Source organism: Phascolarctos cinereus, unplaced genomic scaffold, assembly GCF_003287225.1.
Source record: "Phascolarctos cinereus isolate Bilbo 61053 unplaced genomic scaffold, phaCin_HiC Scaffold_1;HRSCAF=81, whole genome shotgun sequence".
Lineage (NCBI taxonomy): Eukaryota > Metazoa > Chordata > Mammalia > Diprotodontia > Phascolarctidae > Phascolarctos > Phascolarctos cinereus.
Genome location: NW_027555514.1, coordinates 265804586 through 265817364, shown reverse-complemented (window position 1 = coordinate 265817364; position 12779 = coordinate 265804586). Strand labels below are relative to the sequence as shown.

Genomic DNA, 12779 nt, shown 5'->3' with positions numbered 1-12779 from the left:
GGTCTGCAATGCTTTTTGTATATGTTAACACCTTTTAAACTCATCATAACCCTGTGAGGTAGATGCTATTACTACTGCCATTTTATGGACAAGGAAAGTGAAGCACAGGGAGATTTAAGGGCCCTGTCCAGGATCAATCACACATCCAATTAGTTTCAGAGTGAGGATTCAAATTCAGGTCTTTTTAACTCCAAGTCCCATACTCTATCCATTGCGCCACCGACCTCACTGCCTGACTTAACACACAAGATAGATACAAAGTGGTCAAATGGTACCTTCTTCAGGAAGACTTTCCACATCCCCCATAATGCTAATGCCTCCCCTCTGAGGTTATCTCCAATATATTTTCCCTATATACATACATATTTACTATGACATATGTTTATATGTGTATATAAGCATACGTGTATGTATGTGTTGTTCAGTTGGGGTCCAACTTTTCATGACCTTGTGAACCATAACACATCAGTACTGTCCAGGGGATTTTCCTGGCAAAAATATTGTAGTGGTTTGTCATTTCCTTCTCCAGCAGATTAAGGCAAACAGTCACTTCCATCACTTCAACCTATTGTGCCTCTGTGTCTCACTTCTGGTCTCTTTCTTTCCTGAATTTCTCAGCGACAACCTCCTTCCCTTGAGAAGGTCTGCAGGAGGTGGTGATGATGACCCCTCTGTTTCTGCCTGGACTGATCCTTATTTAAAAGGCGTTCACCAAACCTACTCCTTCTGCTTCTCGGATTTCTCCACATAAGTAGATCTAATTAATATATGACATACCCTCCCCTGGCTCCTTTCAGCCATCCTTTTTCTTTTGCACAAAAAGAGTAGAATCCCACCATGTCTCAGGGATAAGCTTTTTTTTTTTTGGGGGGGGGGTTGTGGCTACGTTTGCCTCCTAGCATTAGGACCTCTGGTTCCTTTCCTTGTTTCTTAGGCACACTTTACATCACTGTGCATCCTTGGTGCATTCCTCTGGACCCACACCTGCACTTCTGTAAATGTCTCTTAGCTATAGCATCTCCAGGGCTCCATTAATCCTTAAGGATACCTTGAGGGCACATGGCTAGCACCAGCCCTGCTCTTCACAGATTCCTATGGCTCCTTCCTAGTCTTCAAACAGCCTCTCAAGTACACCCTTTCTGTAAAAACACCTCCCCTTAACCGTCCTTCCTTTCACACCTAGAAAGGGTCTGCCTCCTTCCCCTAGCTCCTCACCAGGCACTCACTCAATCCACTCCAAGCTGACTCCTGACCCCACTCATGGACAGACACTGCTCTCTCAAACGCTGCCAAAGATTTTCTCAGTCTTCATCCTCCTCGACTTTTCCATAGCTTTTAAAGCCACTGATTACTCCATTTTCTCAGATGTTCTTCCTTTCTTTGATGCTCTTCTCTCTCCTGTTTCCCCCCCTCTCTGCCTCACTGAGCCTTCTCATCTGTCAGTGAAAATTTAGATCCATCCTGATTCTCTTCAGGTAGAGGCGTCTGCTCAAGCTTTATCCAGGGTCCTCTTCTCTCTCTCTGAAATTTTGTTAGCTCCCCTGGGTCAAAACATCATCTCTATCCAGATGACATCCAGATTTATATATCCAGCTCTAATCTGTTTTTTTTTAAAGATGTGGGGTTTAGATCTTTCATCTCTCTTATAGAATCACACAATGACAGGATCCCACGCCTACAGTCAGAGGTCATCTAGGCCTATTCCTCCTTGAAGTATCAATATCTCTTACGAGATCCCTGACAAAGCATTATCCAATTCCTGTTCATATACCTCCCAGAAAAAACTCAGTACTTCACAAGGGAGCTCCTTCCAGAGTTTGACAATTTTAATTATCAGTAAGTTCTTTACATGAAACCAAAATTTACCTTTATATCTATTTGTAAAGTAGTTAGCATATTTCCTGGTACATTGTTGGTACTTAATAAATGCTTGTTACAATCCCAAAGGACTTATGATGAAAAAATGCTGTCCCCCTCCAGAGAAAGAACTGATGGTGTCTGAATACAGACTGAAGCATAGTATTTTTCTCTTTCTTTCTTTCTTGGTTAGAGTTGTCTTCCATAAAATAACTAATATGGAAATGTTTTACAAGATTGTACATGTATAAACTATATCAGATTGTTTACTATCTCTGAAAGGGAGAAAAGATGGAGAGATAGAATTTGAAACTCAAAACTTTAAAAAATGAATGTTAAACATTGTTTTACATATAATTGTGGAAAAACAAAATATTTTTTTTTAAATGCTTGTTACCTGCCCCCTTCCTGTCTACCTTTCCCTTCCCTCCACAGTGCCTAGCTCTCCCATCTGGACCAAACAGAAGAAGCTAATCCTTCTCTCTCCCCTAGACCCTGGGTTCTGGTGAGCTTTCACTTTATCTTCCCCAATACTGGGACTACTACCCTACCTCTCAGCCACTTCTGAGCCCTGCCATATGTCATCCTCTACTTCATGTTTTTGCCAAGATGTTCTGTCTTCATCTTGTAGAATCTGAGATCCTCAAAGGTGAGGAACGTCTTGTTTACTTGTAGTTGTATCCCAAAGCTTACTTAGCACAGGGTCTAGCACAGATCAAGCATTTTTTCATTCATTTGTTCATTCCATAAGTCGCCCCTTCAAGTATCTGAAGACAGTGATCATGTCCCCCTAAACTTTCTCTTCTGCAAACTGAATCTATACAGCCTCTGAATATCCCATTTTTCACATTCAAAGATTCTAAACATATTCCATTGCCTTGATTGTCATGATTTTTAGTGAATCATTCAACAAGACTGTTTTGAGTGCCTACTATATCTGATGCCTGATACTGCAGGGAGGTTACAGACACAAAGAATGAATTATTCTTTACTCCCAAGGAACTAACATTCTACCAGTAGGGATGGCATTTCCATATATAAGCATATAGAGATTAAATACAAGTGAAGACAACATACTTAAATATCCCCAGTGGCTCTCTATGGCCTAGAATAAACTACAGACTTCTCTGCTTGGCTTTGGAGACCTCTAATACTGGATTGCATCTTTTTATTACAGCCTCACTGGACATGACCTACCTATCTCTACTCCTCTCACACAACAAATACTCCATCTACTGTCTTGGTTCCTTTATTCTGTTGGTCCCCCATGCCTGGCATGTACTCCCTCCTCACTCCACCTCACTGCGTCCTTCTCTTCCTTCAAGGCACCATCTCCTTTTAATTTTAATTTTTATTTCCCAATTACATGTAAACAAAAATCTTTTAACATTCGTTTTTTTTTTTACTTTGAGTTCCAAATTCTCTTCTTCCCTTTTCCCCCTCCCTACTCCTTGAGAGACAAGAATTTGATATAGATTATACATGTGCAGTCATGCAAAACATTCCCATATTAGCCATGTTATGTATCATCTTCTACAAAGCAGCCAGATAGCTCTGTGGATAGAACGCTGGTCCTTCCAGTTAGGAAGACCTGGAATCAAATGTTGTCTCAAAGACATTGCAGCTGCTAGGCCCTGGGCAGGTCATTTAACCTCCATCTGCCTCAATTTCCTTATCTGTAAAATGGAGATAATAACAGCACTGGTAATAATAACACCTACATCATAGGGTTGTTGTGAGGATCAAATGAAATAGTGTTTATAAAACCCTTAGCACATCTCCTGGAACACAGGAGGCACTCCAGGAATGTCTGTTCCCTCTTCCCATTCCTTCTGATAAACACTTGGGCGGGTTCTTGCTGGCCATGAGTTCCAAGGTACCTTCTTACATCTCTCCATTTCTCTTTGGTTCCAAAGTCCTCTTACCCACCCTTTCCAATCTTAAAAGCTTTCTTCCTAATAGAAGACACAGATCTGAAATCATAACCCTTCCCCTTCTCATCCCAAACATAGTTCAATATATCCTTCCTGTGTAACTTATAACACTTCTTTAAGCCTCACCTCCCCATTGGATTTACTCTTACAGGATTCTTACAAGTCTGTGCTAGGGTGCTGGGGTTTTTTTTGGGGGGGTGGGGGTTGGATTCTTTCTTTGCTACATGCCCCTGCTTCCAATTAAACACATTATTTATTTGTAAGTGTGCCTTCACTCCCATGGCATCTGCACCCCCACCACATCTCTCTTTTAGATGCTTCTCATCTTTTTCCTCATTAGGACAATTCTCAATCCCAATATCAAAACCCTGCTGTGGAGAGCTTCTGGATCCTTCTGGAGTCTCTGACTATAGGATCATCTTTTCTCTGAGCTTTTTTGAAATTTGCTCTCCTAAAGTCTCTAACATGTGGCTGACCATACCCAGAATTCCCCTTTCTGGCTCTAATGAAGCCTAGGATGGCATGGTCTCTTTCTCTATAATTCTCATTGGTTAGGGGCAGAGGAACAGCCACTCTCATGACTTGCCCACCCTCTGCTCAGTCACTAAAAAGAAGCATAAGTGCTTACACAGAATCCATTTTATTTTCCAAATTTATTCTGCTTTCCAATTCTGTGCTTGGATAAAAAAAGTTACCTGGTTCTTTCAGGCTTGGAATTACTTCAGCAAGTGAGAGCCAAGTTTCCCCCCCCCCTCAAATCTTAGCTTCAGACTCTTGTCCTACATCACACACTTTGATAGAAATACAACTGGGATGAGCACAAATAATTAGAACTCACCAAAGGTGTGACATTAGAGCAGTATTGATTTCTTTGTTTGTAAATGTGTTAACAGTTGAGTTCTGCTGCTAACACAATTTAAATTCACTTCAGTAAAAGCTAAGTATCATGTTCAACATAATTATGAGAAACAGATGGACTACAACCAAACCAAATATAAACACAAGAAAAATTAATCTCTATTTTTCCCAAGCTGTGAATTCTTGAAAGGACTCTAAATGAGTACAACAAAAGGTACTCATTCATTCATCATCGTTCATTTCCGTTGTTGCTAAATGTGATGAGAACACACATCTAAACTGACACCAGAATCTGGCAATGCTAGACATTTTCCTCTCCGTACAAAAGCTAGAGTACTAGGCTCAACCCACTGAACTTCGGGTCGTCGATATTCCTGGATAGATCACTCTGAGCATTAAGTTTCCGTCATCCTTGCTGTATGACCCACCCACCATCTTCCTTCCTGCTTATCAAGCAGTTTCCAGCAGAAGACACCTCAGAAAGACTCTATCTACCCAAGTGACCTTACCTTAAGACATTTGCTATTCTGCAGATCTAGCAGCATGTCAAGGAGCGCTTCCGATGTCAAATAAAATGGCAACACAAATGTGCATAAAATAGCATCCTTGCTGAGAGGAAATGTTCTGGAAAAAGCATGTGCCTGTTTAAAGAGAATCTGCACTTCCAAGGCGTAGTTCCAAAGAATCCGGGAGGCGTTCTGAAGTAAGGTCCAGTAGCCACCTCGATGAGCGAGAACCTAGAACACAAGCAACATGCAACACTGACTTACATTTCCAGAAGATAGATATGAAAAATATCTTTCTTCACTGAGTTATTAAAATACATGTGCACCTATAGAGACTGCTGGTAATATTTCATTCTTTGCCTAATCTAGCTAACATGAAATTACAGGAACATTCTTTAAAGCATCTATGTAACATGAAAAGACTTTCAAAGAAATTATTTCTAATGTATACCTAATAATGTGTCTAATGCACATCTTGGCATGAATCAAAACAGCTAAAGCTCTAACTAAAAGTAGTGCTAAGACACTGAAATATTTTTAACAAGCAATAATTTTTCAGGCACCATATTTTTTTCTAACAGTCTTATATCACTTATCCATAATTATTGTCAAAATGCAAAGCCTACATTAAAAGGAAAAAAAATGCCCAACTTCAAAGCACATTCTGTAGAAAAAAAGCAAAGGGTTCCAAGACCAAATAAGAATCAGGCTAAGGATATAAATTCTCTCATTGAAAACATTGGCATAAATTTCAAGGTGCCACCTCACATTTCAAATCTAGCCTCTGACTAGCTATGTGACCTTGGGCAGGTCATTTAACCTCTGTTTGCCTTAATCCACTAGAGAAGGAAATGGCAAACCAGTATCTTTGCCAAGAAAATCCTGTGGGCAACACTGGTGTGCTATAGTCCATGGGGTCACACAACAGAACAATTGCCCAACAGCAACACATTGTTGGTGGAGTGGGGAATTGGTCCAACCATTCTGGAGAATAATTTGGAACTATGCCCAAAGGGCTATAAAACTGGGCATACCCTTTGACCCAGAAATATCACTACCAGGTCTATGTCTTAAAGAGATCAAAGACAAAGGAATACATGAACAAAAAATATTTATAGCAGCTCTTTTTGTGGCGGCAAAGAATTGGAAATAGAGGGGATGACTGAACAAGTTGTGGTATGTAATTATGATGGAATACTATCATGCTATAAGAAATGAGGGGCAGAATGGTTTCAGAAAAACCTGGGAAGATGTACATGAACCTATGCTGAGTAATGTGAGCAGAACCAGAAGGACATTGTACACAGCAACAGCAACATTGTATGATGATCTACTATGAATGACTTAGCTATTCTCAGCAATATGATGATCTAAGACATTCTGAAGGACTCATGATGAAAAATGCTATCCACAACCAGAGAAAGAATTATGGAGTCTGAATGCAGGTCAAAGCGTACTATTTTTGGTGGGTCTTTTTTTTTTTGTCTATGTTTTCTTTCACAACATGACTAATATGGAATATGTTTTGCGTAACTGCACAAGTATAGCCTACATCAAACTGTTTGCCTTGTCAAGGAAGGGGAAGGGGAGGGAAGGTGGGAAGGGGAGAATATGGAATTCAAATTTTTAAAAAGTGAATGTTAAAATTGTTTTTACATGTGATTGGAAAAAATAAAACGCAAAAAATATTTAAAAGTAGTGTGCCATATTGGAAAGATTGTTCGATCTAGAGTCAGAGGATCATGGTTCAAATGGAGTCACTACCATTCACTGGCACCCTTATTTTGAGCCAGTCACTTAACCTTCTTTATAGTTACCATAAACTAGGATGAGTTTTCTCACTAAAGAGACGAAGCCTTGTGCCAGCAAGGATATGAGCTTGCTGGGAGAGAGAACCCAACTCTTTGGTTCCTGAGAATTTGGTGTCTGGAGCTGAGAATCTCTTGATGGTTAATACACAAGCCTCCAAGGTAAAACCTAAGGTCAGCACTAACTGGAAAACCTTCTACTGGTCCTTAGACAAGGGTGCTTACTCTTTCTAAATAAGCTAATTGAAAGAGCACAGCAATGTATTCATTGAGGATTTCAGCTGAGCTGGAAGTTAGATGTGGGGAAAACTATACCTGGAAAAGCTTCCAGAGCAGCTTTAGCCAAAAGCATTTGGTGGAGAGGCATACAGCAGAGCACTGTTCAACAAGGACAAGACATTGGGGTCTCTGTGGCCCTGAAGCCCCATGGCCACAAATGTCTGCTGCAGATGTACTTCTCTGACTGGGACCTCGGTGCGTGTCCACTCTCCCCACTGTTGCTAGGTATATTTGTAGGACAGTGTGCCCCAGGTTTAAGGGGGAAAGGTTTGTTGCTTCTCTTTTTACTGTGATAAATGCTGGTGATTTGAAGAAGAAAAAAAAACTTCTCCTCATCTATAAAATAGGGATGTCAGCCTCAATGCCTTCCAAAAACCATTCCAGGTCAATGTCCACAATCCTGTGTCCTCCACCCAAGCAGTCTCCCACCCTGATGAAGTCACAGGTATAGCCCAATAATGATGATGATGAAATTGCTGATGACTCTCTCATCCACATTTCTGCAGATTTCAGACCTGCTTCCAAGTCCAAAAGCAAAATAGAAAATTAAAGCAATGGTTCACTTTGGTAAAAGGAAATCTAACCCAAGCAGACAGTAGAGTCCTTCATTGTTTCCAAAAGTATTACAGACTGAAACAAATATTTTCTGCAACAAAATACTGATGTAAAGAAATTGAGTCTTGGTTTCTTTGATAGAGAAGGTTTTTAGAGTAGACAGACAACTTCAGAGCTGCCCTCAGGGTCTAGAACTAGGATCCTATAAAATCTGTAGTCCATAGAATAGACAGCTCTATGTAACAGGGGTGATCCATTTCGTCTAAAGATGTGTGAATTTATCCATTGGGTAGAGAGCAGTGACATGCTACAGTATAAAGGATGTTGGCTTTTATGTCCAATGACCTTGGTTCAACTCTCAGCCCTATCACTTGCTTCCTACATAACAGTGAGCCTTAACCTCTCCAGGCCTCAGTTTCCTCATGTATAAAATGAGAAGAGTAAACTAGGCAGCCTGTTCAGCTCTCTAAGATCCTATGTCAAAGTTTCCCCTCAATGGTTATGCCTGTTTCCAAGAAATAGATGTATTCCTAACAAACCTGTGTGGGAACCAAATTTTTATAAATATTAGTTAAAAGCATTAAGCACCATTATTATTTAAAGGAATCCCACAATAAATTTTTGTAAAATGAAGAATTCTCTTATAATATCAATAATCATCTCTCAGTTCCTCTGTTGGGTAAGTCATGATCTCTGTACATAAGGCGTTTCTTAAAATAGGGTAATGGTAATAATATATTATCACAATAACATATAATAAAAATAAGAATACTTAATTTTTATTTCATCTCTCAGTTTATGAATCATGCAATTTCCAAAAGGCAACAGGTAAAAAAACATTTATTCAGACTGAATTTTAAATCAATCCCATAAAAGGGAAGTATACTGTCTCTCATTTAACCTAAGACCTCAATTCCATAGAGGTTTTTTTTTTAACTTCTATAAAATCTGACAGAACCACTGTCACCATCTGTTCATTTAAACACATGCCTGATAACATGGGATGATCAGTGGGATAAGTGTAAAGATCATAGCTTCAAGTACAGAGAGTAATTAATGATTACTCCATTTTTATATCTTCTCAGGTTTCATTGGCCTTGCTTTATAAATGTATTAATGATCGTTACTTGTTACATCAGTTATATCTCCACATGGTCAGTTACATCACAGAGTTTGGTCAACATAGCAAAAATTCTGTGTATGCCACAGAGGACATTTTAATAAATTGTCAAAGGTTTTGTTGACATAATTTAGGTAATGAGACCACTGAGGATCTTTGGTCTTCTTTTCATTCTCCAGACAGGCCAGCAGTCAACAGAAAGCCTTTAAGCCTACACTTTAAAGCTATTTGTATGTAAGAAAATCCTACTCTTGAGGGGATGAGGGGAGAGCCAAGCTATCTAGCATAGCACCTTATATAAAATTACCGACCACAAAATCTAGAAAGGACTTAGAGATCACTTCATCCAATCCTTCAGTTGACAAGCTGAAGGCACAGAGAGATAGTTACTTGCCCAAGGTCAGAGTTAGTTTTCCTAATTGATTCTTCACTTCAGATTCATTGCCCCAAGTAAGAGCAACAAGGAGAAGAGGGCTGGAGACCATGTCATACCATGACATATCAACACTTGACGGAACTGAGAACATTTGGTCCAAAAAAGAGAAGGCTCGGGAGATTGTACTAGCTATCCACAAGGATCACCACGTGGGAGGGAAATTTAAATTGTTTTTCTTAGCTCTGAAGGTCAGAACCAAGAATGGTAAATAATTATTAGGTGACTGTATTCTGGCTTTATAAAAGGAAACACTGCCTGATAACTAGAGCTCTCCACAAATGGAAAGAGTTGTTTCAGAAGATAATGAATTCCCTGCCATACCATTATGCAAGTGGATCTGATCTTATCAATGCGGATATTACTTCCAACAATGCAGACTGCAAACAGCTGAGCCTACTGGCTGTCCCTTCTTCTTGGACATGAGCAGTCCGTCTCTTATCTCTTCTCCCGTCAGACACTGTTCTGGTGACATCTTTCACACTCCTTCTCTGTAATTCTTCCTTTGTACCAAGTTCCAGCCTGCTCACACACCCCCTGTATGCCTTTCCACTGCCCAGTGGGTGGTCCTCCACTTCAATTCTACGCAGATTATCGTATTCCATGACTGGTGGCTCCACAGCATTGCTAGAGAACATATCCATGTTCCCATGCAGTAGACCACTCTCTTCTTCCTCCCCCTATTCAGTTGTTAGCTCGTTTTATCTATTTGCAGTGTCCATCCTACATTCTGGGTAAGCTCTCTAGCTTGTCTGTCCAACCGCCAATCAGAATCTGGACACTAGGCAGTCCACTTTGTTTCGCTCCTTGCGCATAAAGAGGCCAAATTCTTTTTCGGGCCAAACCTCCTCAGTTCTATGCCATTGTAAGTTCTCCCTTCCCAGAAGTCTCCTGACCTCTTGTCAGGAGGGCTATAGTGAGGATTCTTTTTCAGGAATAGGTTGGACCAGATGACCTTTAAGGTCATTCAACGCACTCTCTTTTCATATCTCTCTCCAAAATTCCTTATCTTTTTTCTAAGGCTCAGCTTGGGCACCCTCTCCTCTCTGAAGTCTGGTGGATCTCCTCAGGCATTTGTGCTCTCTTCCTCTTCACATTACCATGGATTAACTTACCTGTGAACATACTGTACCTCACATAAAATGGAAGGGCCTTGAGGGCAGGAACTGTTTCCTTTGGGCCTGCATATCCCCCAGGCCCTAACACTTGTCCAAGGTCACATAACCAGTGTATGCCAGATGCACTTAATAAATAAATGTATTTAGATAGTTTCAATTATGGCAAGAATGTTAACACTAGAATGTTTCTGTTCCCCCAGTATATCAATTTACTGGGCAAAATTCTAACATTTAGAGTAGGAAGATGTGAAGTTCATGTTTGAAGGAGGTCTAGAAACTCTGGGCTTTCTCCTTTCTCCCACTGCTCTGTCATCACTGCTACAGAAGAGGGCCACAAGGCACCCAAAGCCATTTTGTCCATGTCACACATTGCTACGACCTCTAGATTCATTACCCAGTGGCCAACCTGATGGTCATGAGCCTCTCCACACCTGGCTAAGCTGGTCCACTGACAGCAGGCTTGGTTTGTCATCAGGCATACACTACAATCCTTCCTTGCCTAGTCAAATCTGATAGGAAAGGAATTCCACTGGCAGAGCTTTTGAGGGTCACCTCCATGACATGATGGAATCCAACAAAAGCAGGAACCCAAAATATTTTACAGCCACAAACAAAATCCCAGACCTATGTGACTGCTGGTAGACAACCAAAAAAGAGAATGCTTTTCCCCAGATATCTAGTAGATATCTAGCATGAGGGGGTTCTACACCTATTTGTAACCCCTGTGCTTCCTAGACAACACAGTTCAAACCTGGTGGTAGGATCACATATCTAGGGCTACACCTCAGAGTCCTATCGCCTCCTTTTACAGATTAGAGGCTGAGGGATGTCACAAGATTATTGATCTGGAGCTTAAAGGCAACTTAGATGCCTTCAAGTCCAATCTTATCATTTTATAGATAAGGAAATTGAAGAACAGAGAAGTTCAGTGATTTACCCAGGATCAGAGAGCTATCAAGAGCCTGAAGCAGGATTTGAACCCAAGTCTTTCTGACTTCAAGTCCAGTGCCTTGTATGTTTGTTGACTGACTATCATGATGCCATGGTTAAGTGACTTTGCCCAGGGTCACACAGCTATGAAGGGTCTGGGGAAGGATTTGAACCCAGGTCTTCCTGAATTCAAGTCCAATGCCCTAGTCATATTTGAGGGGAGGGGATGAAAGATTTCCAAACACATGAAAAAGATATGACCAAGTTGAGCAACACTTGTTCCATCTTTATTTCAATGCTCTTTTCAAAGAAAATGCTTAATAAATTAGTAAATGAGATTAGGAGATTACCACTGCTCTTCTGCAATGCAAAAAGGTTCTGACAAGGTGGTCCAAGACTCCAAGATTTCCTGTTCGATCTTTCACTTCAGTGTCTAATTCAGTTGAAACAATCACCTTAGGGCTTTCTGCTCCACCCATTTTGGAGCTGCTAAAAGAAAATCCATCAGTATCTATGGGTAAAACAAACAAACAAAAGGATCAGTATTAAAGAGCTGATTATGTTCCCTGAATAATTCAGACTGAATACTACATTATAATCAATTAGAGCAAAAAATGCCTACTATGGTATAGTAAACCATAATACATTGGTGGGGGTTTTTTCTCAAAACCCTCCAGCTCATCGCACTTCCAGTTCCATTTTTTTAATGTGTTCATTCATTCAGCAATTGTTTTATTGGGTACTTATTATGTGCAAATCTGTGCTGCATTGAGTATGGGTTACAAAGATTACCCAAGAGGGGGTTCCTGGACACAAAGATTTTACAATTTATGAGGGAAATGAATGAAATGGTCCTTAAAAATAAATTTTTGGGTTCTTCTCCTGAGATTAAAATCTAGGGGACACCAGTTGAACCCAGACACCATACAACAGGTCATCTGAAAGTTCAAAGAGGAGGAAACTTTCCTTCTGTATCTCTTCCTAGACTCACTGCATCAATTGAGACAATGAATGATTCAGGCAACAATGATGGGCTTTGTGGCTGATGGAGGTGCCCAGAAAGTCACAGGCCCAGAGGACCACAAAGAAGCATCAGGGATCCCCATGGAGTAATGTTTAATGCCTTCTAGCTTCAGCCAACAAATATTTGTAAAGGACCTTGCCCAGTCTAAGGGCACCTTGGGGCATACAAGACCTCCCTCAAGAGTCTAAAACTGAGCGAGTGTATGCTAGAAAAGGTCCAGATTATATTGATTAACTAGGCTTTCAGAGGAGATTGGGGCACTTTGTGCACTACTGAGTTTGTGGCATGACTCCTGAATGGTGGAGACCACACTGGCGGGACTCTAGCCACATATCCACCTAATGGGTACAAGGGAGA

At 40.6% G+C, this 12779-nt stretch overlaps 1 protein-coding gene across 1 annotated transcript in view; it reads right to left on the bottom strand.

Moving 5' to 3' along the window:
* Positions 1-12779, bottom strand: part of CFAP54 (cilia and flagella associated protein 54) — a 288300-nt gene that overhangs the window by 153202 nt on the left and 122319 nt on the right. The window contains exons 35-37 of the mRNA XM_078150421.1: positions 11749-11909; positions 5159-5386; positions 4584-4599 (exon numbers count right to left, since the gene is read on the bottom strand). Coding sequence (XP_078006547.1) covers positions 4584-4599; positions 5159-5386; positions 11749-11909 — 405 coding nt within the window. The remainder of the gene's footprint in view (positions 1-4583; positions 4600-5158; positions 5387-11748; positions 11910-12779) is intronic.